The 22,883-nt window shown below is 51.7% G+C and overlaps 1 protein-coding gene across 1 annotated transcript in view; it reads left to right on the top strand.

Moving 5' to 3' along the window:
• Positions 1-22,298, top strand: part of VPS13D (vacuolar protein sorting 13 homolog D) — a 256,120-nt gene extending 233,822 nt beyond the window's left edge. The window contains exons 67-69 of the mRNA XM_029945909.1: positions 7,208-7,339; positions 17,451-17,691; positions 19,386-22,298. Of these exons, the coding sequence (XP_029801769.1) occupies positions 7,208-7,339; positions 17,451-17,691; positions 19,386-19,517 (505 nt within the window). The 3' untranslated portion in view covers positions 19,518-22,298. The remainder of the gene's footprint in view (positions 1-7,207; positions 7,340-17,450; positions 17,692-19,385) is intronic.
• Positions 22,299-22,883: the final 585 nt, after the last annotated feature.

The raw sequence follows: 22,883 nt of genomic DNA, 5'->3' as shown, positions 1-22,883 counted from the left end.
CATTGGGCTTGCTGCTGTCAGCACCAAGCCTGCTTCAGATCTTCGGATCCTCTGTCCCCCTCTCTCTGCTCCTTCCCTTCCCACTCACGTTCTCTTTCTGTCAAAAATAAATAAACATTAAAAAAAAAGAAGGATTGGATGTTGGATCCGAGCCCATCTTGGCCTCAGCTGCCTCAGCTAGGTAAGGCCCCCCCTTGTGCACCCACGGCGCTCCCCACGCATACATCACCCTCATAGGTAACGTTTCATTCATTGCCTGTTATATCTCAGCACTGTTATGAGCACCGTATGGATTATGTACTCCTCACAACAACATCATTATTGTCATCCCCATTTTATAGATGAGGAAACCAAGGCTCCAAGAGGTTAGGCGACTTGCCATAGGTCACAGTTTATAATTGGTGGAACTGGAGTCCAGACCTGGCAGCCTGGCTTCCAGCCTGGCCTCTGGGCCCAGGTTACACCGCCCCTGCCCCGCTGCCTTTCCTCTGCATTAGACTGGCCTGTTTTTGTTTATCTTCTGCGTTAGCCTCCAGCAAGGTTCCTGGAAACTTGATTCATCCCTGTCTTCCCAGAGGCCTAGTGTTGGCCTGTGCATGTGATAGCTCAGGAAAAGTCATTAAAGGGGGGGGGACAGGGGGGCCGAGGTGGACACAAGGCCCTGAGCACACTCGTCTTCCTGGCTGCCTTACTTTAGATCCTTGGTTTCATTCTGCCCAACCCAGTTTTTGGTGTGTTCACAATCCAAATCATCGCAATGGGTATTTGGTGCCGTTTTCTAGGTTCAAGGTTAGTGCAAGCAGAGCTCAGCAATTATTATTAAACCTGTGGGTTGGATGCTGTGCCTGAGCGCGTTCTAGAAAGATTTCTGTCCGTCATGGAACTCTGGGGAAGAGTTTCTCAGGTCAATGGAGTCAAACTTTAGAGGCTTTGTCCTCTCGCAGAATGTCCTCCGGTGACAGCTTCCATTGAACGGAGTAAGCTCCGTGGAGGAAAAATGCTTTCCCTCTTGGTCCTTGAAAGCAGTGCAGGAGAGACGAGAGGGTTACGGGTCAGATGTGAGATGTGTGGCTCGTGGGGTGACAGGCTCCTCGAGCTTCCAGACCCTGTGCTGCCATGGGCATCGGGGGGCGTTTTTAACCATTTCGTACGCATTGCCTCCGTAGACCGTTGAGTCCTTTCTGAGGACTGACATGTTTGGGTGAACCTTCAGTCGCGAATCCTGGTCTCTCGTAGCTGTCCGCTGGTCACAGTGTGTGAGGACAGTCCGGGTTGACCTTCTGTTCTCCGCCCGATTGTTTGCGCTCAGTTGAGCACAGAACGTATCTGTCAGATATTTAATGAAAACAAAAGTCTTGGACACACACATAAAGTAAATGCAGACGCAATCCATCACTTTGTTGGGGTCAGTACACACAGCCCCCAAGGAAGATGGCAGTCGTGGGGTGAATAAACATTCTATTGTACTAGAGAGTCACATGTTTGACACTTACACTTTCTCCTCATTCACTGATTGTTTTTGAACCTCACTTGGCTGATAGACATCAGCCATGACAAATTTCTCAACCGACTAATAGCTTAACTTCAGCAGTACAGGGGTATGTGTATGTGTGTACAACATCTGTCTTCAACTAATAGGGCTGTGACACAGCTACTCATCATATAAGCGGAGAACAAACAGAGGCTGGCCAACTGTTGACCCTCAGGCTGAAAGGCAAGATCAACCAAGTGGAATTGGTTAGGTCTCCTTGTGTCACCTTGTTTGGATTTGTCGTTCCTCAAGCAAAATGACATGGAGTGCTTTCCCGGTCCTCCTCTTCGGTTTGGGGCCTCCGGGGTCTGTCCCACAGCACCCAGAGGCCGCTCCGTCCCGTATCGGTCGCTCTCCCTGGGTGGATGTCTGCCACGCATCAGCCACTGTATCAGCAGCCCCTTCCCTGAGGGGGAGAGCCGTCCCTCCGCGCCGCCGACTCTGACGTTTTCATGGAGTTCAAAGCTCAAGTTCATTTGGTGCTGACATTTTGGATTAGCTGGTTGACTGGAAGGCCTGCTTCTTTCTATACACTGTGAAATTTATAAACCGCAGCAGCTGAGAGCTTAAAAATGGCCGACAAGCCCCCAGCTGGCAGCAATTAAACCCGCCACGGACCTTCGGCTAAACAAAGGTTTGCGGAGGCTGGACTGCCGCCTCTGCGCTAAACAGACTCCTGCTCTGAACCATCTTTTATGTCAAGTGGTGGCACGAGACGCCGTCAACTAACGAGAGGTGAGCGGGCAGAGGTTTGCCACCTCTGGTGTAACGGATGGTCCGTGATCCCCAGGGTTGCCAAGACCCTGCCCAGGACACAGCACATCTTGACAGTGAAGGGGATCGTGAGAAAGGGAGCAGGGCAGGCCAGAGGATGGGCCAGAGTGTGTTGGACATCGACCCTCGGCTTGCTCCTTCCAACAGATGCTGTCATCCTTTAGGTTGAAAAGAGAAGGCGGGAAGGAAGAGAAGACACCAGGACGCCATTTTATCCCCATTCAAGGAGCAGAACCATGAGACTCTAGACCAGTGCTGTTTAACACACAGCTTCAATTTAAATTACTTTAAATTTCCAGCATTCGGTTCCTCAGTCCCACTGGCCACATGCTCGTTGCTCAGTAGCCACATGGGATCGGTGGCTACGTTGCTATTCGGTGCTCCCTCGGCAGGACCCAGTGTTGAAAGGGTATCGATTGCAAGGCCTCTCTTGAGTGCACTGTTGGTGGGAGTGTAAAATGGTTCGGCCACTTTGAAAACAGTTTGAATTGTCTTGGTAGATGAACATTGATGCCTGGTGATCCAGCAAATCCCTCCCACATCTGTGTGTGTCCAGAGCAGCTCTGGCCTGTGTTCCCCAGGAGACACGCACGGGAATGTTCATAGCAGCCAAACCTGGAAATAACCCTTATACCGCCAACAAGAAAGTGGATGGATGATACTATCGCCATGCAATGGGGTGATAGTACTACGCGGGCACGATAGATGCATTCCAGGCGCACACAGAGCATGGCAGTATGACTAAAAACGAGGGAGAAGTCAGTCCCCAAACATACAAAGGCAGTGACATCCCTTTTGAAAAGCCTAACACAACTAAAACCAAAGGCTGGAATGAGGCTGCGGCAACACACATGTGGAAACGGGGTAGGTCTACGCCACGAAGGAAGAGCAAAGGAAGGATGAATACATAATTCAGAACAGCGGTGCCTCTGGTGGGGGCGGGGGGGTGGGCCCAGCAGAGGACCACACAGAGATACAGGTGACGGTCGGTGACAACATTTCTGTGCTGGTGGTGGTGGTTTCACAGATTCTACTCTACCATTTAAAATAAAGGAAGAAAGCCCATGGTGACAGTGAACCTCGAACTGAGGATAATGTTGAGCATAGTCCTGAAGCCCAGCTTAAAAAACAAGGGACTAGGGTTCTTTCCCTCCAGGTGCTCGTAGGCTCGCAGGGAACGTGAATATGTAAAAGGTACTTAAGAATTGTACATCTAAAATAGACACAGGGTGTTACCGAAGCGCAGAGTACAAACAGACCAGGTCACTGGTACCTACAGCCACACTGATTTCAAGGGGTAATTTGAATTTACAGTGCCGTCATCAGTAGGTGAGGAAAACAGTTCCGTTGCACGGTGGCCTGTGCCAGGGAATAGCACTTTATCCTTTTTGCTGGCTCACAGGTTCTGAAAACACTAGCTTATTGGTTTTCGTTCATAGTTATTTGATTTAAATTTGGTGCCAAATCTGTATACACACACTGACTTGAAGTGCATACACACACACACACCACCCTGCAGCCTCCAACTTGGACCTCAGTAATTCAAATTTTAGGTGAGTTTTGGAGGAGAAAGATTTATTTTTCAGGTACCAACAGTGATTAAGCAGGAGTGGCAGGGGGTGGGGGGCTCTGGGAAGAATTCCTTTAACCCCTCTGTGCTCCTAAGAAGAGCATCTCTAGGCCACCCCTTCTGATTGCCCCTAGAGTTATGACTGTTTCCTTCTATGGCAGAGCTGAACTCTTTTTTTTCTTCTGTGTCCATGTGAAAAATGAGCCTTGAAGGCCACCGTGAGTCCTCCCGTCAGCAGTGTCTGAGCACCACACCCAGCCTTTCCTGGATGGTTGGTTGGTCACAGAACGAGGACCTTGGAAGTGGGAGGACAATTTGCAACCTGTTGGAAAGACAGATAAGAAACCTATTGAAGAGGCAGTGTGTATCCACAGGCAGCTATGCTGCTTTCCTATTCTCCAGCCTTTGGGTGGGCTTACAGTGAGCAAGTTCAAAGACGTGCTGGGAGTGGAGGTGAGGTGGGTCGGTGAATTTGGGGGAGGATCCTGAGGTATGCCACTGAGTCAAGAAATAATCGTATCCACCCGACAGCTCTTTGCTAATGTGAGAACATGGGTACATTTACATTCTCACCTATTTCATGGTTATTACATGATGTGGTTTCCAGGAGCTCACAACCTCCTTTCCTTGACTTCTGGGGCTCCCTTGGATCCCACCAGAGGAATTTAGGACTCTTCATAAGTTTTCTTCTCATCGGCATAGCATGTTGTTCCCACTCTGGGTACTAATGAGAAGATTGTTTCTTTTAAGGAAAGTACACGTGTTAGCAAAGACATTAGTTTCATGGCCATGCCTTCATGCCCCCTCCTTGGTTTTGATCAGTGGACTATATAAACACATCCTTGACCTTTCTTGTCAGGAAGATACAGCTCTAGCTGGCTCACATTTTTGTCTTAACTTCATCAACCTTCAAGGCTCAGAATCTCTGGTCTTCAAACTCTCCACCAAGGTCTGTACTCCACCTTTACTTTTGAGTTCCATGGTTAACATGGCACCTATGCTGGCCCCCTTCCCGCCCACAAATGTATTCATTCATTTATGCGACTAATATTTACTTCTTTTCTACCATGACCGAGGTACTGTTCTAGATCTCAGGATAGCAATGAATGAAACAAAATTCTTTTCATGGAGCTTACGTTCCAGGTGGGGCACCAAGCAATAAGTAAACATTTTATCTAAGTGGGGTGTGAAGCAAATGTGTGCTGGACACACGGCTGACTTGATCTAACTTGTATTTTGAAAGCATCATTCTTGTTGCTGTGAGGAGAACGGGCAAGGGTGGAAATAGAATAAGTTACAAGACTTGTAATAATCCGTTAGAAGTCCAAAGATTGTTTGATACTCACGACAGAGATGGAGAGGTAGTTGGATTGGGGGCTGTCTATGGACATTGAGCCTGTAGACCTCCCACTGGATTGGGAAGACGTGGGGAGAGGCGTCAGGATGAAACCCAGTACTGAAAAACTGGAGGGGGGGGGGCGGGTGTGGGCGGCTCAGTCCATTAAGCGTCCTACTTCGGCTCGGCTCAGGTCATGATCTTGTGGTTCGTGGTTCATGAGTTTGAGCCCCACTTCGGGCTCTGTGCTGACAGCTCAGAGCCTGGAGCCTGCTTTGGATTCTGTATCTCCCTCTCTCTCTGCCCTTCCCCTGCTTGTGCTTTCTCTCTCTCTCAAAAAAAGACATTTAAAAAAATCAGGTCGTGTTCCTTTTGGAGGGGGAAGAAGCTTCTGGGGCTTCTGTCATGATGGCTGGAACGTCTTCCGGGTGACAGGACAGGAGGACTGCCCTGGGAAGAGGACCCTTGGTTAGCCTGCCCCATCCCCCGGCCCCCCTGCAGGCTTGGGCTGAAGGTAACTGTCTCAGGGGCCAGGCGCCCAGAGCAGGCCTTTGCTGCCCGGGAAAGTGGGCCGTGCGCACGCTCCCTGCCCTGGCTTGTCAGCATCCTTACAAAAGCAGGTGTGCGGCCTCGCCACTGGCACCCCTGCAGCGGCCCCTCACGCCCCCGCCCTCCCTTCAGCCAGGAACTAGCCAACCAAACCTGCAGGCCAATATTTACAGGAAGAAGTTACTTCAAGAAGAAATTGAGACTGTGCTTGGTAGGAGTGTGTGAGAACAAGAGCTAGATTAAAATTGTTTTTGCCCCTTCCCTCAGTACAGAGCATGGAGACTTCTTTACGGTCTCCTCACCCCACCCCTGAAGAGCTCAGGTGGTGGCAGGGCACCCACTGTACCGAACTCCTAAAGACGCAGCCCTGGGCTTGTGGCTTCACCGGCACACATCAAACATAACTGGGAACGGGGCCTCAGTGAGCAGAGTGTCGACCTGGGTCCAGGGGTGCTTTGCAGTGTCCCCGTTTTGCATGGCCCGTGCTGAGTTTCTAGACTGTTCCTGTCCATGTTGGTACAGTCCACGGCCCTACAGCGCTGCTTCAGGGTGCGGGCCTCCTGCTCGCGGTGAGCCGTGTCTAGAGAGGGTTGTTTTTGCTTCAGTGGAATCCAGGACCAAATAATGAAAAGTACAGCGAGTCCAAGGCCGAGGACAGACCCGGCTCACGCTTATCAGCCATCTGAAAAATGCACACCCTTTCCAAGACAAATACGGACTCCTGTTTCTAGGAAAACACCGAAAAGCACTTATCAATTAGCCCGTATACGGTTTGTGGAAAAAGACCACATCAGCCTCCCCTGAAAGCCATGGCAAAGTAGATTCCTTTGGGCCACCGGGGGCCGAGTGGCATGAGTTGAGGGCCGCTGCCGGATCCCAGACTGTGTCCTGGGACCAGTCCATGGAGCGCCACTGCTCCCTCAGGGGATCCCTGGGCCCCTCGCCCTGGGCCCAGCTGGCTAAGCTCAGCCTGAAGAAGTCCAGAAGCCTGGGGTCTGCTCCCGAGGCACCTCTCCCGAAGATTCCTAGGAAGGTGGGGGGTTTCCCAGAGGGACGTCTTAGTAACAACAGGAGCCGCCCCCAGTGGAGAGCCCACGGCCCGTCAGGCACAGTTGAGCATGATTCTGTGGGATCGTCACATAGGTGAGGATAGGTGTCCTCATCCCGTTTTACAGGAGAAAACTGGAACCCAGGGTTCCAGAAGCCCACTCACTTGCCCAGGATCCCACGGAAAATGGTGGAGGCAAGGTTGTGGTCAACACTAGAGAGTCCTGAACAGCACCGTATTGTCACGAGCGCGCTCGCCAGTGACGCCACGGCTCACTTCCGGTCGCTAAAGTTAGACTCTGCCTGTGCTACGTCGTGCTCTTTATTTCAGACGAAGAAGGGAAATCCTGTCAACCGTGATGCTTAACCTCCCGGCCTCTTTGTCCCCTTACCCCTCCAGGACTCAAGCCCAGAGGGTCCGCAGGCCGCGCTGCTGCACCGGACCCCAGGGCCTGCTGCCGCGCTACTCCGAGAGCCAGGCCGAAGGGCAGGAGCAGCTCTTCAAGCTGACGGACCACATTCAGGACGAATTGTAAGTGGAGCCTCGGGAAACCGGCACCGTTGGTTCCCCGCGTTATCTTTTCCATCTCTGAGTCGTTGCTGTGGTTCCGAGCGCCGTGGGGACTCTTGGGTGTTGGAGTGGAACTTGTCAGAGGTTCCCTGACCCAAACGTTTCATAGGTTTAGGTTTCCCTGCTTGTGCAAAGCCTTTGACGTCAGGTGGAGGTTCTCAAACTGAGCTCCCCAGTGGGACCTCTGGGTTTTGTTTCCAGAAGATGGTGGTACCTCTCTGGTTTGTCCAAAGAGAGGAGATCATGAATGGAACGTTCTCAGGTTTAAGGACATTTTACAGAGAAATAGGACCTTCTACTGTTTGCTGCAGAACTGTATGTAATGAAACAAAACAGAGAAACGAAGGGCAGCTGGTAGCTAAAATGTTTAGCAAAGCAATTTTTAAGACTTTTTTTTTTTTCTTTAAGAGAAAGAGAGCACACACGTGAGCAGGGAAAGGGGCCGGGAAAAGACTCCCAAACAGGGTCCCACACTCAGCACCGACCCAGATGTGGGCTCAATCCCGTGACCCTGAGCCAAAATCAAGTGTCGGACGCTCACAACGACAGAGCCACCCAGACGCCCCAGGAAAAGCAATTCTTAAAACAGTGTCCTGTTACTCTTTGAATGCGAGGCCTTATATACGTAGGATCTTGGAGTATTTTCAGTTAGTGAAATTATTCCAAGTTGATATGATAGGATTCAGTATATCATTATTTTTAGGATATTCTGCAGAGACTCATTAGCATAAAAAAGTACTCTGTATCTTAAATTGGTATTAGACCCTCCAGTCCAGAGAAGGAAATTGGTTGTGCCTGATGAGCAGCAAAATGCTCATTTAATTTCTTTTAATGCTCATTTCTCTCCTTTGAGCTAAAGCAAGAGAGGAAGGGCTCTGTGGTCCATGAATATTTTTTGGTTGATGGAGGAGTGTCTGAAACAGGATAGCCTTCGTTGTCACTGTCAGAGAGTGTTAAGCTGACCTCATCTCATAATTTTATAATTCTATTTGAATGGAGACATCAAAAATCAAGTCCAGGGGCGCCTGGGTGGCTCAGTTGGTTGAGCGTCTGACTTTGGCTCAGGTCATGATCTCACAGTCTGTGGGTTCAAGTTCCACATCAGGCTCTGTGCTGACAGTTCAGAGCCTGGAGCCTGCTTCAGATTCGGTGTCTCCCTGTCTCTCTGCCCCTCCCCCGCTGGCATGCTCGCTTACTCTCTCTCGCTCTCTCTCTCTTTCTCAAAATAAAATACAGACATAAAAAATTTTTTTTTAAATATCAAGTCCAGAATTCATCTGTTGCTTGCCGGGTAGGATGGCACCTTCCCAGTTGTGTTTTGGGACCCAGGCCCCCTGCAATGATACCGGAAGGTCTCTTGATGAGACATTATCTTGTCTCAGCTCAGGCTGTCGTAAGAAGTACCATAGTCCGGGTGACTTAAAAAACAAAAATGTATTTTCTCGCGGTTCTGGAGGTGCACCTGCCAGTTGGGTTCCTGGTGAAAGCTCTCTTCCGGCCTTGCAGATGGCCACCTTCTGGCTAAGAGAACATGCACGAGCTCTGGTGTCTCTTCCAAGGACACTAATCCTGGAGGATCAGGGCCCTGCCCTTAAGACCTTATTTAACCTTAATTACTTCCTTACTCCAAATAGGGCCTCAGTGTAAGGGGAACTCGGGACGCCATTTCGTCTACAGCGTGCTTCTTGAATATGTTGTGCTCTTCTGGTCTAGCCCCCACTCTGGTCACCATTCCAGTACCCAGAAGCCCCAGGAGCTTCACTGCAAGGAGGACTTTCTCTTCCTGCTTCCTTGGGGGAGGAGTTGGTGCCACAGCTGCCCTTCAGGATGCCTTTGCTGGCAGAACTCTTGGATCAGAGGCTCGGAGAGTCATTCCTCAGGCCCAGCAGGCATGGTTCAGAGTTGGCCAGAAGGGTAACGCCAGGAGCACTGGGATTTTTGCCTGTTGCATTCACTGTTCCGTCCTCAGCCCCTAGAACAGTGCCCGGCACATAATAGACACACAATAAATATTTGTTGAATGAATGATAGCTGGACAGCTGCCATGTGGCATTATATTAATACACGTTCGCTTTTCCATCTTTTGGAGGTTTTTTTGGTCAAAGGTTGAGATTATAAATTATTGTACATTGTGCTTTTCCTCTCCTCCCCCATTCTCCACTCTCCGGTTCGAACCGCCTCTGGTCCTTTAGGTTCATTTTCAGTCGAATGGCATGTGCCAGAAACACAAGGGTGAAATCGTGTCGTTCAGCTAACATAGGATTGTTCCCGGTGAGGTACACGCACACTGAAGACAGAGCCACGTAAAGCTGGAAACTGGAAGCAAACCGACGTCAGTAAAATAGGTTTCGTGAAACCCTTGAAATTCATGCAAGCTGGGAAAAGATACTGGCATGAATGAATTTTGACTCTAAAGATGAAAACCATGTGTCGCTACCCAAGTTTGTGGGTTAAATCTCGCCAGTTGAATGCTGAAGGATGCACGTGACCGTGGCCTTCCTCGGCGTGCAAGGAAGAAGTCATCAGGAGACCTGGCAAATGTTTCTCTGAAGTCTTCTCAGTGGTCAGGCCGGGTCTTCGCAGTGATGCGAACATTAGCATCATCGCTTTGCAAGAAAGGGGTTTTCGAGAAATGCACACAAGCGCCAAATTACACCTCTGACTTTTATCCTAGACTTGTAATTAAAAACATATTTAAAGACCTAATTATTTGCATATTTTCCTTCAGAGTTAACCCCTTAAAAGGGTCTTTAATACCTTGCTCTACTGTTCTAACTAAATGTTTCCACATTTTTTTCCAGTTAGACTCACTGTTTCACTTCTGGAAAATGTTGTGTAATTACTTCCTGATGTCGTGAAAACCCCACAAAGTCCCCAGTGCCATGGGCCCTTCAAGTGTGTTCTCTCAGATCGAGTTTCATTTAATTTTTTTATTTTATTTAATTAATTAGTATTAAAAAGATAAGTTACTGACATACCATTTCAGGTCTCGCCAGCTGAAAAGGCTTCAGTTTTTGGAAGAATCCTCTGTTGCTCTGGCATACTACAAAATTACCATTGCTTCCCATCCTTTTCAGTTTTGGTTTTGAAATAGGATCCTGGGTTAAGATGATAAAGTAAAATTTGTCCAATCTGATTAAATTATTTTTCCCTTATAACCGGTGTCTAATCTGTAGCCAGGGACCTCATTTTCATTAAAAAAGAAAAAAGAAGAAGAAGCAGCAGCAGCAGCAGCAGGAGAAGGAGGAGAAGAAAAAAAGAAAGCAGAAAGGTCCCTATTTATTTTTACAACCTTGTCACAGACAAAGTGACCAGCATTGTAAGCTTTTTAGGGTAGCTCTGACCTTTTGAGAAAAGGGTCCGGTGAGCAGCCCAAGTGGCCTACGAAACTGCTCTGATCTACTATTTTCTGGAGTTTTACAACTGGATTGTATTTTTAAAACGTAGTTTTCAAAAATAACATTTACAAGGTTTTTTTTTTTAAATACAGAGAAGTATAAAAAAAAAGAAAGAAAAGAAAAGAAAAATAGCCAATTAACCCAGCAGCCAAATAAGCTCTTTCTCTGTTTGATCAAAGAAACTCATGCACGTGGTCAGCACATTCAAAGAGTTACAAAAAGAAATAAAATCAAGAGTAACATTTTCCTTTCTTGCCCTCCATGTAAACATACTGTTTATGGCATGTTGGATCTTTCTTGACAAGTTGCAGAAGAGATAGAAATCAGAAATTTTTTTTTGGACCACAGTATCATATATAGTGTTGATTCTAATAGCGTAGAACCATAATTATAAACCTTATAGTAACATATAGAGCCTCAAAAGAAAAACAAAAGACAAGTCCTTTTGAGGAATGGGCTAAAGCTCATTAGCCTTCATTTTCTAACCCGGGAAATAATCTGTCAATAACCATAGACACTTAGAGAACTGGACATTCTTTGATATGCCCTTGAATTAAAACTCAACCGACAGATTAGCCAGCTGTGCCGATAAAAGTTAATGGCTTGACTAAACCTTTAGTGAGTTAAACCAAGAGTTCTAAGAGAGTTTTTTTAACTTGACTACTGGGTAAAATATATCCAACATACAAAGTTGCATGTGCTCTGACAAACTCCATGGGACAGGGATGTCTGTTTCTAAGACTACCTGACACGTGAACGTGTCGAATGCAAGTTGGTACCAGGAAGAGTCAGAAACGTGCTCCTTCCCTGTCGAGCTCACGGCCCAGCCGGGGAGCAGACAGGATTCCCAGCTCTCTGTAACATACGATTGCTTTTCAAATAGAAGCGTGAGCCATGTGTTGGGAGGCTTCAAGGGGAAGTGATTAATTTATCCTCGGAGAGCCAGGAAAGGCTGTCTACGGTTGGCCTGGTCCTGCAGGATGAGGAGACTGTGCCCGGGAGAGAAGAGAGAAGGCCCCATGCCCAGAGAAGGGTGCCTGGCTCAGGCACAGAGGTGGCAGAGCTGCTGGCATTTGTGGAGGGTTGGGGCTCGCGAGGTGTGGTGGCAGCACCTGTGTGGGAAGGTGGCTCACAGCCCCAGTCCTAAGAGCCACACCAAATTCACCTATCCTGTGGGCAGTGGTGAGATTTTGAAGACGATCCCATTCAGAATTACATATTAAGGACGGAACCTTGGGGGCACCTAGGTGGTTCAGTCGGTTGAGCGTCCGACTTCGGCTCAGGTCATGATTTCATGGTTCATGGGTTCGAGCCCCATGTCAGGCCCTATGCTGACAGCTCAGAGCCTGGAGCCTGCTTCAGATTCTGTGCCTCTCTTTCTGCCCCTTCCCTGTTTATGCTCTGTCTCTGTCTCTCAAAAATAAATAAATGTGTAAAAAAAATTAAGAAAACAAAGGACAGAACCTTGCAAGCTTGTGGACGGCAGAGAGATGGATCAGAGTCAGAGAGCAGGGAGAGGAGGGCGGGGCAGTGGCAATAGGGGGTGGTGGCCAGCGGCACCCCCCATGGGAGGTAAGCGATCCCAGTGAACGGAGGAGGCCCCCGAACACAGATGGTGGCAGCGGACAGGGCTGGGGAGGACAGAGTTGAAGGTATTTGGGGAGGCGGCATCAGCATAGAGCCATGCTGGCTGAATACAGAATCGGAGTAAGAGGGTGAGTGACCCCCAGGCTTCTTGCTCATTTGGCAAAATGCCGACCAGAGTGACAGGCGGGGTTGGGAGGGGGGATTGGACAACCAGGAGCAGCCTGGCCGAGCGCATCCTGAGTGGGAGGACGTGTATGCCTGGAGAGCCAGGCTCAAACACAGCTTTGGGGTCACAGATGGACTCGAGGGTGACATACTTGGGGAGTGGTATTCTAGGAGCGCTTCTGCAGCAGGATGACTCAGAACTTTTCTATTTTGAAAGGACTCCAAAACCAAGTAGAATATGGATATCCAAATAGAGTCAAGGAGGCAAAAAATGAAAAGTGGGAGGAAGAGAAAGAAATCAAGTTGACGAGGGGGGTGAAGTAGTTATTTGGCAGATTGCTCTCTCCCGAGCAGGGACCAGTTGGTCTGGAACCTGTTGTACACGTGGCCGCTTACAAGGACACTCGTTTCTTCCACCTGCTGACGTGAGGGTTTGGGGACCTCCTCCCGTCAGTGCCGCTTAGCGTCTGTCTCAACGGAAGAAGTAAGTTGCAGTGGCCACCGTCACACGTTCTGACTCTGGCGTGTAGAGCTGATGGGCAAGGCTGGCTGGTTCGGGTGGTCGGCCACACGCCTGGGAGAGGACGTTACTCCTGCTGCCGAGTGAGAGACCACAGCTGACGTTGGCGGTGCCGTTGGGAGCTCATGGTGGCGGGATATTGTTAGCGAGAGCGGGTCTTACCCTGTGGCATCAGACCTGCCCAGAGTCACCCACTGTCAGCGCCTGCCACCTTGAAGAACGACGCGAGCCATGTGCCCCAGCCTTTCTGCAGAAACTTTCTGACCCTGATCCCAAGGTCAGAGTGCCCCCTTTCTCCCCTTAAACAAGGTTGAAAAGTAAAAATTTTACCTGAAGTCTAAAAATCCTATTTTTTATAGAAGCAATGGTCGTGTCTACACCAACCTAAAATGTGTCACCAGCGCGCAGGGTGACTTCCCTGGGTCCTCCCTGTTGAAGGGTAGAGTTTCTCCAGATGCTTTCTGTTGCAGGCCACCGTTTCTTCACTCTCCCTCCTCGTGGGTTAGGAGGTCAGAGGCTAGAAGGATGTGCTCAGGATCGGCCTGAGGCCACACTGGCTTTCTTCCTGTGACACCCCCTGAGGTTTCACAACCGTCCCTCATTTGTAGGTCAGGAGCAGCCCCGCGTGATACACGGTTGTTCCAGAATGAAGAGTGGGAAGCCAGGGGTCCGGACTGGGCTCCAGGGCAGCAGTAGCTGTTGCCGCTCTGTCAGCAACCCCCCCAGCCTCTCGAGTGGGACCCCCGAAAGCCTGCGGGGAGAGGCTTCTGCAGGAGGGGGGCCGGGAGGGGAGGGAAGCGCTGCGGCGCTGGAGAGGAAAGGGACAGAGGAAGGCGCCTTTGGCGGAGGGAGGGCCGCCTTGGCCAGCTCCTCTGATCACCCTGAGCGGAGTGTCCTCTCGCAGATGGCACAGAGCCTGGGCTCTGGGTCCATTCCAGGAGACCCCCTAGCCTAGAGCTCAGTTTAATTATTCTTTGGTACGATTTCCAGATTTTGTAAAAAAGAGGACGATGATGACCAAGAGGAAACCCAAAGCGTTGGTGGCTGGTCGTTAGGAGCACTAGGGAAGCATGGTGCGGGGGGGGGGGGGGGGGGGGGGGGGGGGGGTTGGGGTTAGAGGGCCAGAGCTGTTTGCAAAGTCCGTCTCTGGGTTCTTGCTCCGACCGCGGTCAGGGACCCGGCACCCCGGCCACGGCCTCACTGTCTCCCTTTCTCCTGCTCTCCACGGTACCGTTGACTCTGATCTGCTTTTGATTTGAAACGACTTCAGAAGAGTCAAATGTCTGACTCTTGATTTTGGCTCAGGTCACGATGGGACCGAGCCCCACGTCGGGCTCCGCACTGAGCATGGGACCTGCTTGGGATCCTCTCTTTTCCTATCTCTCTACCCCTCCACCTGCCAATAAATAAACTTTAAAGGAGAAGAAGAAGAGTTCATGTAAATGTCCAGAAAGTGTCATTAAAGTGTGGTGGCCTCAGAGTATGAAGGGGGCCCTTGGTCACAGAACAGAGGTCTGTGCACATTCACAAAGCTGCGTTTCTCCCCTCCCATGTGGCCATGAGCAGGCTTTCCTGGCAGGTAGTCACCTCTGTCGTCAGATGAAGGAACCGACCCACAAGGACGGCAGCGGGGCTGCTCCGGGTCCCCAGGCCTGGCGGTGTCCCCTGGCCCTCGCGGCCTGTGTTTCCTCCTCGGTGGGAAGATGTCTCAGTAGAGTGTCTGAGCTCAGAGCCTCCCTCCCTCCCGAAGCGGTCCTGGCCGGAGGACTTGTGGCATCGCGGAAAGAAGTCTATTTTAAAGCCTATAAAAGTGTTCCAGTATGGAAAGTGCACTAATAATTCAGCCGCCTGGCCCCGGTGTGAGAGCAGCTGCCCGGATGGAAAGGCCTTGACTCTTTCTCGAGGCTGGGCCTAAATGTCAGCTACCACAGGTGCCAAATGAGTGAGAGTGGGAGCAGGGGTCATGGGGTGGCAGTGCCCCACCCCGTGCTGCTGGAAAGGAAGTCAACTCAGTTGGATTTTTCTTTAATTTTTTTTAATGTTTATTTATTTTTAAAGAGCACAAGCATGGGAGGAGCAGAGAGAGAGAGAGGGAGACACAGAATCGGAATCAGGCTCCAGGCTCTGAGCTGTCAGCACAGAGCCTGACACGGGGCTCGAACCCATGAAGCTTGAGATCATGACCTGAGCTGAAGTCCGACGTTTAACCAACTGAGGCACCCAGTCATTTGGATTTTTAATGCTGCACATTGCGGCTCTCTGAGGTGGCCAACTTTGGGGTCTCTTTTGAGAGCCTATCACGTGCCCAGCCCACCTGTGCTCAGAAACCAAAGGCTGATTTTGGTTTTCATGCTCATTGCTCAGCAAGTTCTGGGCCTGTGGTGCTTCCTGTCTGTGTCAGGATGCTGTTTTCATTCCTCTCTCAGTCTCACTCTCTGTTTCCTCTTTTCTTCCTTCCCCCAGATGACCTATTTTATTTATGTATTTATTTTTGAGAGAGAGAGAGAGAGAGAAAGCATGTGCGCATGCACAAGTTGAGGTGGGGGGCAGAGAGAGGGGGACAGAGGATCTGAAGCTGACTCTGTGCTGACAGCAGCGAGCCGGATGCGGGGCTCGAACTCACGCATTGCGTGATCATGACCTGAGCCGAAGTCCGACGCTCAATCAGCAGAGCCACCCCGGCGCCCGGGACAAGCTATTTTAGATTCTGTTTAGTTTGATGAAGTGATAATGCCGCCTCCTTGATACTGTCAGAACCTGGAATGTGGGAAATTCTGTGCTAAGTGGCCTCAACACCAAAAGCTGCTCGGCACTTCTAATTTTGGCATCGAGACTTTACAAGTCTGCATTCTTGGCATTGCCAACCAGTTAGAATGGAACAATAAACCCCGATTTTTGTCATGCAAGGCTGTAATTAAAGTGGCAGCTGGAACAGGCAGATACTTACTGAGCGTGTAGGGGGGTGGCTCACTCAGTAAGGGTGGGCCCCTGGGCAGACGTGGGGGTGTAGGGTGCGCACCCCACCCTTACATCAGCTTAGAGAGCCGAGTGAGCGTTCGGCTGTGCTCTGGAAGGTAAGCAGTTAGGTATTCAAAAGTGGGGGCAGGACTGGAGGATTCCAGGCAGGCTTCATGGAGGAGTGGGAACGTGGAAGTCCTCGGGGGGCGGGGGGGAATGGGGTCTCTGAGCCTGCAGATGAGCGAGTGCCCGGCACATGCTTGGGTCTGAAAGGAAACGGGCCAGGCCCCAGCGGCCCAGGCCTCTGTCCCATCCGTGTTTCGTGACAGTGGAGGAACAAAGCCATCCTGGGACCCCAGTCCCCAAGCAGCGCCCCAAGCTGGGCTCCCCGACTGCAGTTGGGAAATTCCTCTCAGGACGTCAAGTCCCAGGGGGCCAGAGCTTGACAGCCAGCCTGTCGTCGGCTCTTAGTATTCTCGCTGTCATCTGGGCTCTTTTGCTGTCCCTCGACGTGGCCACCCCATTGTGGAAGGCTGTCACAAGATGCCGCCGAGGCCGCCAGGCCTCGGAGAGCTGCCACGGCGGTTTCCAAGGGTCACTGCCCTTCATTCAGGAGCTGAGTTGAAAGGTTTGACGTGCATAAATTTCCACTTTAAATCTGGGAGCTCCATGGAGGACGGGGAATGAGACCCCCCCACCCCCACCGAGGGCCCTGCAAGGAAGGACTGGAAGCCGGTCAACTCGGGATGAGAGCTGCCCTTCAGAGAGTGCTCGCTCGTGTGTTAGAGTTTCCTGGACGCGCGGTGGTACCGTCCTGGGCTCCCGTCCCCGAAGTGTGGAGCAGAGACCGGACCGGGCCACCCCGTTAGAACCGTGACGGGGAAGGACGCAGGCGCGGGTCTGCACATGCTGGGGGCCTCATGCTGCCTTCTCGCAGCAGCTGCCGGGGGAACCTCTTCCATTCTGCCCCCCGCCCACCGCATCTCCACCACCCGCCCGTGTGGACGTTGTCAGCGGCTGCTTCAGTGGGCGCCACAGCGCGTGTGTTGGCTTCCTCCGTTCTGTCCAGCAAAGCCCGGGCACATTTCCTCTGGGCCTCAGCCTCCCTGGAAACTCTCCCTGAACAAAAAAATCCCTGCCCGGTGCAATTCCAGGATTCAGCATCGTCTCTCTTGTCGGTACTGGTGGCTGACCTCCCGCCTCTTGTGCCAAGCGCCCCGTGTACGGGAGGCCGTACAGGCCCGGGAGGTCAGTGACGCCTTTCAGTCTGGATCTACGAATGAGGAAACTGAGGCTCAAGGGGGCGGACAAGTGAGGGAGCCCGGTCAGGAGCCCACATGCCGGGCTCCTCCCCTGACTTTGGCCCAGTCACCTGGGGTGGCCCGGCCGCGCGGGCTGAGGCCAAGCTCGGCGCGCCCTTCTGACCCTTCTCCCCTTCCCGCAGCTTCATAGCCGTGGAGAACATCGACAGCTACTGTGTGCTCATCTCCTCCAAGGCCGTCTACTTCCTGAAAAGTGGGGACTACGTGGACCGAGAGGCCATCTTCCTGGAAGTCAAATATGACGATCTCTACCACTGCCTTGTGTCCAAGGACCATGGGAAGGTGTACGTGCAGGTGACCAAGAAGGCCGTGAACTCAAGCAGTGGCGTGTCCATCCCCGGCCCTTCCCACCAGAAGCCAATGGTGAGTGCACACCCTGCCCGGCTTCTTCACCCCCCCAGACCCCCGGGAACGGGTGTAGCCTGCGGCTGAGGGACAGACAGTGCCCCCGGAACGCCTCCGCCCTGCTTAGGCCTTTCAACATGAATTCATTTTAGGTGTGCCCTGGGCTGTTATTAATCCCCAGGGGTCCCGCTTCTCGGTCCCGTATACAGAAGGCGCTCAATGTGTGCTAACGGGGGGGTGACGCCACACTCCCAGCTCCACCAGTAATGACCCCACCAGTTACTCAGCACTTGAGCCTTCTGGCTGCCCGTCGATACAGTGCAGACAGTAACACCAGCTCTAGTTAGTGTGGAGGACCCAATACGACACAGTACGTGTTGGGTTTTTTATTCCTAGAACGTGACTCTTCAGTGCACGAATCTAAGGTCTTAGATGGCACACTGGCTTCTCTGTTGTTCCTCCTATGGGACAGTCGCGAACTTTCCTTTTGTGCACTAAGCAGCAGCAGCTAACGTAGCAGAGGCCCCTCCCCAGAAAAAGTTCCAAATAAATATTTGTAAATAATATGCATACATTGCTTCCAAAGGGTATGAGGTATCGTCACGGGAGGACTTTTAAACGATAATGTGCCCATTAATAACCAGCATCCGTAGAGGTGGGCTGCGTGCCGGGCTCCATGCGGAGTGCTTTCTGGGGGTGACGTGATGGTCTGTCATCGTCCCCACGTGATGGGCGAGGAGGCTGGTGAGGGCACGAGGCTTGCTCGCGGTCGTATGGCCAACGCTGGACGGGACTGGGCTTCACACCAGGCGCTGTGACTCCAGGGCCGGCCGTCCAGGCCGCTTGCTCACGCTTCCGCTCTGCTGACGGTTGGCTCAGCAGAAGCGCGTGTGAGGAGACCCACGTCTCTAGCCGTCGTCTGACTTGGCGGCTTTCGTGAAGCCCAGGTGTCACTGCGCTCACCTTTCACCCAGCGTACCTGGATGTCCAGAGCTGCACCCAGGAAGGTTGTGCCTCAGGATGGCCCCGCTCACGGTCCCGGGCTCTTTCTACAGATCAGAAATCACAACCAACCTTGTTGGGCCTCTCTCCTCAGAAACCCCTTGACCTTCCCCTGCTCAGGAATGCACTCGGGTTTGGCTTGGCTCGTGCGGGCTCCCCTGGGGTCTTTGGCTTAAGCCGGGGCTGGGAGGTTCGCACAGTTAACACCCAGGAGTTGAGTATTTCCGCAAGTCCCGTTCTGGGAGCCTCGCCCAGCCACACTTCTCTCCTTTCAAAGCGAGTAAGCACCCCAGCATTCCTGATAGGAAAGGCCTCGAGACGTTTCTTTGAGGATTCTTCTTCCCCCTTTGACTCCAGGCCCTAGCGGTGAACCCCCTTGGTGCAGCCCTTTCCCCTTGCCCTCGGTGTGGCCTCAGCAGACCCTCTTCTCCTCAGGGCCGAGGCTGGTTGGCGCTCGGTTAGAGGGCGTCCCAAAGGCCGGATGACTGTGGCTTGACTACCCCCCTCACCTGGACGTATGTCCAAGATGCAAATTCCAGGAATCCGGCACTACCCAGGAGCACGCCCTGGGAATCTTTCGTACACGTAAACCCGTACCGTTCTGATCTGCCGCCGGGCTCCCAGGGTTCCTGGGCCGGTTCCTCGCCCGCGCCCTGTGGTTTGTGTGGCCTCCTCCTCGGGCAGGCTGCTCACACCGTTCTGCTCCCCAGGTCCATGTGAAGTCGGAGAGCCTTGCTGTCAAGTTGTCACAAGAGATAAACTACGCAAAGAGCCTGTACTATGAGCAGCAACTCATGTTAAGACTCAATGAAAATCAAGAGCAGTTGGAGCTGGACTCCTGAAAACGCCCAGCCGCCAGAGAGACGCTCCCGGACACGGGCCCCGGGCCCGTCGGCAGGACAGGCCCTAAGGCTCGGCCTAAATCAGAGGCAAAACCGGAAAAAGGTTTGGGGGACGATATCAAGGAACAAGGGGAGGATACGAACGGAAACCATATTAATTTGTGGGTGGGATGGGGGTTACTTTAGATTACGGGGGAAGTAATTTTTAAAAGGTATTGGCTGAATAACGTTATAAAAAAAAGCGTACTGAGAGGAATCTAATTTTTAGGCAGCCCTGTATTTTGTTAACGTGTATATATGTACAACTGTGTGTCTGTAAATATCCAGGAGCATTTCTGAGCAGGGCCTGTGATGCGTGTAAAGGTTTGCTAACTGTAAAGTAATATAAAGTTATATTGGATCTTCTATTGCACTAATTCTACACGTCTGATTCAGGGTACTCGCTATAAAAAAGGCCTTCTTGAAAGGTAAATGTTGTGTGTTAGTTTTGGAAACTAGAGTGTTCCCAGGAATGGGGGCGAGACGGGGTCCTCTCGAGCAGCGGCCTTGAGGCTGGAGCGGGGCCCCCAGAAGGATCAGTGGCTCGGATGCCCGTCTTTTATTTATTTCCCACCCCTGTTTTAAAAGGAGTTCCTAGCTTCTCACAAATTCTTTTCTCGCCATCTACCTATTTGGCTCTCTCCTGACTAGTCTTGCCAAACTCGGAGGTAAAATTGTGTTCTGTTATCGTGTGTGTGCGCGTGCACACGTGCGCACGCGCACACACACACACACACACACCAGCACCAGCATTATAAGTTTGTTTTGGGTTATTGCAGAGAGGATCAGTCGGAAACACTGGTAGGCTCTGTTGATTACGAAGGAGAAAAAAAATCTCAGAATTGTTTGTTTTAACAAATCCGAAATCCACAGATTTATCGCAAGTCCACAGTTAAGAATGCCCTCCTTTTGGAACAACAGCAGGGAGAAGGTCCTAGAACCCTTTCCTTTTTTGATAAAGCCATGGGCAAGCACCACAACCGCCCGGCCCTGGGCTCAGTGTTGGCAACCCTGGGATGAGAAGGGAGAGGGAGGGAGCCTCGGAACAGGGAATGAAATCTGAGAATTAAAAAGCTGTTTTGTTAAGTTTTTCATGGAACCAAGATTTGGCTGAAACATCTCTTGTCCCCCGTTTTAAATTCCAACCAGCAGCGAGGTCTGGTACAAGTGCCCTCTTCTGTCGGGGTCTTGTGCTTGTTGTTGGAATAAACACATTGGGAGCCGGAGCTCACTCTGGAAGGAATGACTAGCCTTGTGATTTTAACATTTTTATTTTAATAAAACTAATCCGTTTCTACAACCTCGTCCCACGTAGCTGAGCGAGCTCTGAAAGGACTCCGTGGATCAGCGAATGTGTGCCAGGTGTGGGTGTTTGTCACTCTTGACCCAAACCCTTCCTTCCCAAGACTCAGATGAAGCTGATCTGTCCGCCTCACCATCCCTCCTCTCTGCACGCATGCGTGTGTGCCTGCGTGTTTTTAGAGAAGCAAGGAGCTTTAGCCCAAGTGCTCAAGAGCCTTGAACCCCAAGGTCCGTGTGGTCTTCCCTGACCCAAAGTTGGTGGGTTGCAACATTGGAGCTTAGCTTGTGAAGGGTTGGGGTGCACTTGGGTTTGTTGTTTGTTGGCACGTTCGTTTTGTGCTGGGTGCCGGTCGTGACTGCGTCCGCCCGCGCACAGGATCCACAGCAGGACGACCCATGTGGTCACCGGCCGTGGGTCTTCCTCACCAGCACCCCCAGTCTGCGCCCCGCAGGTCTGGCTCGTGGTTTTTGTCACCAGTGACCCACTGCCAGGGATCACCATCTCTTAAAGGTGAGACTCTCCGAAGGGTTGATTGTTGGCCTCCGTGAGCCTTCTGTCGCTTTCTGGAATGAAGTCGGTGGAATTTCCTATGACGGACGAGGGCTGCTGTGGGCCCCCCACTTGGTGGCAGCTGGTGACACAGCAAGCTGCGTCCCCGCAGGACCCCGAGGGTGTTCGGATGCCCTCCTCTGGGCTCCTTTTCTAATCTAAGCTCGAAACAGTGGCCCGTCTCGGATCGCGCACGCCCCGGCTGCTGGCGGGGCCCTGGGAAGAGGCTCCCCGCTAGAGCGCCTCACACTCTCTGCCCTGGCGGCCCTCACGCCTCCGTGGGAAGGCTTAGTGGGGCTGCTTGGCCAGGGAAACCCGGAGAGCTCCGAAGGCCCCGCTTCGTTTTCAATTGGTGTTTAGCCCTTGATGTCTGGGACTTTGTTATGATAATTTCTACCAATTTTCATGCTGTCCCAAATACACAGTTTCTCTCTTGGAGGAAAGTAAAATAAATTGAATAGGGAGAAATTGGATAAGGAGAAATCAAAAGCCATCCTAATTCCCGGACCCAGCATGATTGGCAGACCCAACAGCCGCTGCTCTACCCACTGGGAGGGCCCACGCGAGGGGCCGGGCGGCTCCCCGCTCCCACCGACTGACCCACCGACCGACCGACCGGAGGGCAGGAAAGCAGCCTCTTAGCCCCAGCTTGGTGGGCACTCACTGCGTGTTCAGAAGGCTCCACGGCCACTGTGTTTTTAAGCATCATTTGTGCCTCAAAATACCATAGTAACTGCTTGATAAAATCCTGAAAATAAAATACCTGGGTCTCCACTGTGTAAACATGATTATATACAGTCACCGGTCTGTTAAGACTCTTCCATCTGTCTCTCATATCAGAGTCATTATTTTTCTTCCTGTGGAATAAAATGCTTTATCAACTTCCCACACAAGTGTTCTCCTCTGGTTTCTTGGTGTTGCATAGATTCTAGAACCGTTACTGGTGACAAATGCCAAACACTTTCTGACGTCCGTTCGCAGTAACGTTCCTGGGGTCGATCCTCACGTTCAAGGTGCGTTCAGGGTGCCTACTGGATGCCGCTGGCAATGTCAGGAAGGCAGGGGGGTGGGCCCACGAGTCTGGAGCTCAAAGAGGCAAGGCCAGGCCAGAGGGTGCCCGCTTGGGAACGCCCAGCATACACCAGACAAGTGGAGTCTGGATGAAATCCCCAAAGGAGTGGAGTGGGAGGGGCAAAGGGAAGAGGCCCCAGATCTGAGCGTTAGGGCTCCCCAAAGTCTAGAGTTTAGACAGATGGAGAGGAAGAGCACAGGAGACTGCAGGACCCTCCGCACACGCAGGCACAGACATGAGGCCAGGAGGGTGTGGTTCCCAGAAACCGAATCCAGAAAGGTTTCAGAAGTGGGGAGGCTGTTAAGTGCTGTGGATAAATCAAGTGGGGTGAGGACCAGCATTGAGTCACTGGAGCTTCTGGCGCAGTTTGAGTAGCACGGAGGGGGTGCAAAGCCAGATTGTG

Source organism: Suricata suricatta, chromosome 8, assembly GCF_006229205.1.
Source record: "Suricata suricatta isolate VVHF042 chromosome 8, meerkat_22Aug2017_6uvM2_HiC, whole genome shotgun sequence".
Lineage (NCBI taxonomy): Eukaryota > Metazoa > Chordata > Mammalia > Carnivora > Herpestidae > Suricata > Suricata suricatta.
Note: the sequence above shows the minus strand (reverse complement) of the source record. Positions and strands in the feature narration are given on the sequence as shown.